General features: G+C 36.5%; 1 protein-coding gene across 1 annotated transcript; it reads right to left on the minus strand.

Moving 5' to 3' along the window:
* Positions 1 to 3345: 3345 nt before the first annotated feature.
* LOC124372534 lies at positions 3346 to 3936 on the minus strand. The gene has a single exon (XM_046830930.1). It carries the CDS (start codon positions 3934 to 3936, stop codon positions 3346 to 3348), a length of 591 nt encoding a protein of 196 aa, XP_046686886.1.
* Between the last annotated feature and the right edge of the window lie 2183 nt (positions 3937 to 6119).

Genomic DNA, 6119 nt, shown 5'->3' on the forward strand with positions numbered 1-6119 from the left:
CTCGCGGATTCACCAAGTTTAGCACAAAACTTTATTGCACAACGTTGCTCTAAATTTCGATGCTCCATTTCTGTGACGCACAATTAAAACACAACTTTACTAATGGCGCTGTCAAAACTAATGTGTTAACTGTACGGAGTTGTAACTCGGACTGAGGAAGTGGAAGGGATAAATAAACAGGTTTAGCGTCAGCCGGTAGACACAACGTTGCCAGATCTCCCGCAGTGTTACCAATCTCATTACTTTTCTAACACACCTCGTATGTATATCATTCCTACATTCTTGAAAAGCAGCAGGTAGAAGATTTTTTGAAAGCACCTTTCTGCTAGGAATGATATAATTTGAATTCAAAGCATTCACAAATTCTTTAAATCCACTGTCTTCCACAATTGCTAGTGGTTGAAAGTCTCTAGTTACTAAATTTAACAAAGGATTATCCAACTTTTGTTTATCATTTACATTTATTTTTCTTGTGATAAATGAAGCAATACTGGCCTGTTTTTGTTTACATTTTACCACCTCAGAAGCAGGAATGGAAGTTGCAGTTTCTTGGGATGGTCTTGCAGTATTTTCCATATCAGTTGTTGCATTTGTATTGGTTTAGGAAGTGTCTTTAGTTCGCCACAAAGGTACTTGTTCAACTTTTATGTCAATGTTGTGCTTTTTTAATAAGTGCACTTTGCAGTTTGTGATTGTTGTTTTGATGGACATTTCAAGTCCACACAGATCACACGGTACAACGGTTCTAACACAACTCCTTCAGATGGTACCTTGACTTTTCTCGGGAGATTTTCATAAGGGTCTGAAAATTTTAGTTTGAATTGTAGTAGGAGAGAATTTGACAATACAATATTTCTATTTGGATATGTACAGCCATCACTGTACAAGATAACATGGTCATATTTACTTCGGTCTACCTCAGATGTTATAAAATAGCTAATTATACTTGCAAATTCATCTCCATTAAGACCACCTTCACTTTCATCCCAAAGGTAACAGTGGACATCTTTAGTTGCTAGATTAAAGGTAGTGAAGTTATGCACTTTTAATTTTGTACGGTAAGACAGTGCCGATGCATGTAAGTCTGGAGTCAATAATACTGCTTGCAGATCCATTGTAAAAACCGCTGTTCTGCTTCCATCTTCAAATGCAACGTTTTTGTCAGCCTCTTTTTCCTTTCTGGCCTCCTCTTTTCTTTGCAAATGGGCATTGTAATCCTCTTCCGTGATGTTACCGGCAGCGTGGGCGCAACAGACATCACACTGGTCTTTCTTAGGTTGAAATATCCCTAGGTTACACTCCTAAAAAATTGAATAAAATGTGTATATAGATGATTTTAAGTTTTCTTTGCCTTCAGACTTACAATGCGATTCATACAGTCTAAATAAATCTGCTTTAGACCGCCATTTAGGTTCAAGATATAGTTTTTTGAGTCTCGTCTGCAATAGTGTGACTCAAGCTTAGGTAGAGAATAAAAAAATGATCGAATAAGGTCCTTTTGAAGTTTATGTGTAATTTCTTTTTTATCTCTTATTGTGCAATTCCCTGCGCTTTCTTTTTCTTCACTGTCACTCCTTTCCTCTTGGCATTCACGGTCAACGTATTTTTGATTTGTGGATACCCAGTTCAAAACTGACCATTCCCCCACAGTGAGGGTATTTAAAAACATGTTTTGCACACTCTTATCCTTTCATTTACTTTGTTTGGTTTTAAATAATAAACCAACGAGCCATTTCGCCTTGATTGTACACCATCTACTTTTCTTTGTGCCACAAGTTTTTTTTCAACTAAGCTTTGCACAACGATTTTTCTCTCTCCCCAATTCAAATTCCAAAATTTAGTAAACATATCCTTTCTCATATCTTCTGAAATTTTATTACAGTTAAATACACTTTTCCTTTGGCCAGTGCAAGAGCAACGTTTTTTTATTTCTCTCTTGGCTCTTTTAACATCAAACACAATTTTACCTTGCTCGTTTTTTCTCCTTCCAAAGTATTCATCTCCTTTCAACCTCTTTGTCTTTTGTTTCTGTTGTTCCCATGTTTCTTTGTCTGCTCTTCCCCTCTTTTTCCTCCTTTTCTTTTCTGGTATTTCTCTACTATGATTTAAAGGGACTTGTTCAGTGTCTTCTTCAGTCCCAGAGGGCTCATGATTACTTGGCTCTTCCTCGGATGAATAATATTTACAGGTTCTGTAATATTTGTCCCTACAATTTCCTGGTTTTCACTTTCAACCCTGTTGTTATCATTTGCAATGTTAGTTAAATCCTCCGGGCTTGATGCGATAATGTCTGTTTTATTACTTGTACTCGATTCTGGAAATAAACTGAGATCTTGTTCGTCAAATCCGACGAGTTCAACTAGTAAGTCACTTGTGATGTCTTGAAGAGGACTATCTACATCAAAACTCGTTGGAAATTAGTTTCATCTTGTAAAGAAAACCAGAGACCATAAACAAAAAAATGTCATTTTACGAAAAAGAAATGGAGATACGAGGTTTTCACTCTAAGCCATCGAAATATAAAAAATGGTAATAGTAATATATATGTATAATTTGTATACACATTCAGTAATAGAAAATAAAAATGCAGTGTATAACATTGCATACAAATATAAAAAATGGTAAAAGTAATATATGGGTATAAGTCATACACGTCAAGTAATAGAAAATAAAAATGCAGTGTATAACATTGTATACAAATATAATAATGAATCTTCACTCTTTCTGTGTATAATGTAAAATATATATATGTGTGTGTGTACACTGGGGGGAAGACATTAAACAATGGAATGGTGCTACATGATTTAGAAAAATTACAATTTCCTATATGACTGGCAAACTAATTTTGAATAATTTTGCTGATCAATAAGTCCGTGTCCGAGTCATCAGCGATAGGACGTAAGAATGTCCTGCTAATGCCGGAAGTGTCTGGTTGATTGTGACAAGAAACATTCTCACTGTCGTTATGTACAACGGTGATGAACGTATTCTCGTCTTCAATGATTTGGATGAACTCCTGAGCCAATTGTTCATTGTCATCACCCATCATCTCAACGTCTTCAGACCCATTGTCGTGGGATTAGATTTTTATGTTCTTTTTCCCCACTATGGTGTATGAATTGACCATTGTTGTTTCGATCTATAATAGACGCATACACGACGTTGCGTGTAAAAGAACGCCCATCGTTGAAACCAAACGTCCCTTGTTTTGGACCGTCACTCACATAGACTAATACATCGGCCCATTTCCTATCCCTCGAAAACGCCACGTACAATTGACCGTGCGCGAAGCATGGTGTGTCGAGACAAATACCAATTTTGTTGAAAGTTTGCCCTTGGCTTTTATTAATTGTCATGGCGTAACCGACTTTGACTGGGAATTGCAACCGGTAGGAGTGATTGTTCACCCCTGTGCTTTCTACTCAAAATCTCGACGTCTATTGTGTGGTCGTGGAGTTGTACAACTTTCAATCGAGTTCCATTGCACATGCCTGCTTGTAAATCAACATTCCTTAAAAGCATTACCACGGCTCCCTTTTTCCATGTCAGTCTGTGCGGTGGTAGACCGGGAGCTTCAACTGAATTCAAAAGTTCAATTGGTGGGTCAAAATTGTCATTGGGATCAAGTGTGTAGCTGTCACAGCTGAGATAATCTCTCTCTTCTAGTGCAATTTTTCTCAATATATGAGCGTTTATCTTTTTAGCGGACACGTTTGTTGGACAGAGTATCGCTGTCATGGACGTATCTTGGTCCAGTTGTTCACCAAACACATTGTCAATTAGCTCGCCTTTTGGTTCCACCACACACTCTGACGGTACTTCAATTAGATCGTCGACGGCATTTATCATGGAACGGGGCTCAAGAATTCGCAGTGTACCGTTTCCCAGACTACTGAGCCATTGTCCAAATTGCACTTGATCCTCGTCTAGTCGCATGTTGATTTTTAATTTGAATTTTTCTTACAATTCCAGAGGCAGCTGCACTTAACACTAGACTGTACCACTTGGGTGCGGTGACCACGTCGAATGACGGGTAGAACGTGTCGAAAGTCACCGCCCAACAGTACAATCTTTCCACCCATTGGTTTGTTTGGCTCCCGCATCAGGTCCCTCAAGAATTTGTCAATTGCGTGTAGAGACAGTTTGGGTGACATTGGTGCGTTGTCCCAAACTATCAACGAAGAGTTCATTATTCGTCGAGACTCTGAGTGATGCACTGGCCACCTTGCCACCGTACTATCTGTCACATTCAAGGGCAATTTAAACGCCTTGTGTACGGTGGTGCCGTTTTCCAGCAGGGTGGAAGCCATTCCTGTCCAAGCAACTGCAATTGCATCCTTATCCATGCCAATAATGTTGGTCAATAATTTATTGTATAGATAAGTTTTTCCACTACCTCCTGGTCCATCAATATAGAACATGTTCGTTTCCACATGATCGCCTCTCACGACCTTCTTAATTGTTTCCATTACTTGCTCATCTACAATTCTTTGTTCCACATTCAATGTATTGGTATCAATGACGTGTACATCTTGTTCCATTGGTTCTCCCGGTTCTTCTGGCTCATGAGCAACATTCTCGTCTGGCAGTGGCAAACCAAATTCAGTCAAGGTCTTGTCGTTTCTATGCAGGTGGTCAGCAATAGATCTAAGGCATGCATTTATCGCCTGTATTCTGTTCATACGCCTCCTCAGATAATCATCAATCATGGCGTCTCTGAACGTTTCCCACAGTTCGGGTATTTCAGTGATTTGCACAACATATCAGTGCAAACTTTTTTCTCAGTCGGCCTGCAGTACACCAATCCGACATTTCTCTCAGTGACCTTCTGTACTCATTTGCGTCTTCTGTCAGCCCCATTTCTTTGCAAGCCTCAAAGTATGTTGGAAACACTGTTCCGTGGACATGCCACAGTAAAGGTTGACAGAGGTTGGATCAACTGGATGGATGGGATAGGATGGTAGACTCAGTTTGGGAAAAAAGGACACACGATCGGGTTTTTCGTAGTCATGGCCGGGACAATCACTATTTACACATACTTACAAACTAATATATATATATATATATATATATATATACATAAAAAGGAAAGGTAATATTTCGTTGAGTTTGGATGAGATAAACGGAATAGAGGCCTAATTGTGAATACATCGAATATATTCCGCTTTTTATCCATTCAAAATATTTTGACACGCATTGTGTTTACTATGTAAATAAAATCAAGTAAAAAGTTAAATTTAATCTCGTTGATGTCATCCGAACTCAACTAAACTTGCTACGTGTGTACTGTCCCAAACAATATATGTAGATTGACCGAAATGTTCAACTTGGAATTTTGATTTGAAAACAGTGTGGTTGACGTCCAATAGTAAAGTGAAATGGGAATCGAAAAGAAAAAACCCAAATTTCATATTACTTAATTTGGATTGTTTGTGACAGGACAACACGTGTCAGTATTTACTATGTTTTGATGGTAATTTTGAATTTTGATGTATGTCGATAGAGTGTTCTTCAGGCATTTAGGAAATTGTACGGGGAGTTTGTGTAAAAGAATCAAGATTCTGTTAAATAACGCATTGAGAATATACACGTATATATAAAATAAAAAAAATATATAATGTATATAGCTTTGTATAACTATAATTCGTTGTATATAAAAATATAACAACTGAAAATAATAAAAAAATAAATGTGTGTATATCATTGTATAATAATAGATTGCAGTATAAAATATAACTTTGTATACACACAGAAATATATGCCATGCAATACATTTTGGCAAATAATTGTATAACACTGTATACAATAAAAAAATGATAATAATAAATATACGTGTATAACTTGTGTACACGTCAAGTAATAAAAAATAAAAATGCAACATATAACATTGAATAGAAAAATATAAAAAATGGTAAAAGTAAAATTATATGTGTATAACTTGTATAGACATTCAGTAACAGAAAATACATTGTTACTAATAATTGTATAACAATGTATACAATAAAAAAATATTAATAATAAATATATGTATGTATAACTAGTATACATGTCAAATAATACAAAATAAAAATGCAATATATAACATTGCATAAAAAATATAAAAAATTGCGATACTAGTA

This window comes from Homalodisca vitripennis, unplaced genomic scaffold (assembly GCF_021130785.1).
Source record: "Homalodisca vitripennis isolate AUS2020 unplaced genomic scaffold, UT_GWSS_2.1 ScUCBcl_3433;HRSCAF=8971, whole genome shotgun sequence".
NCBI lineage: Eukaryota > Metazoa > Arthropoda > Insecta > Hemiptera > Cicadellidae > Homalodisca > Homalodisca vitripennis.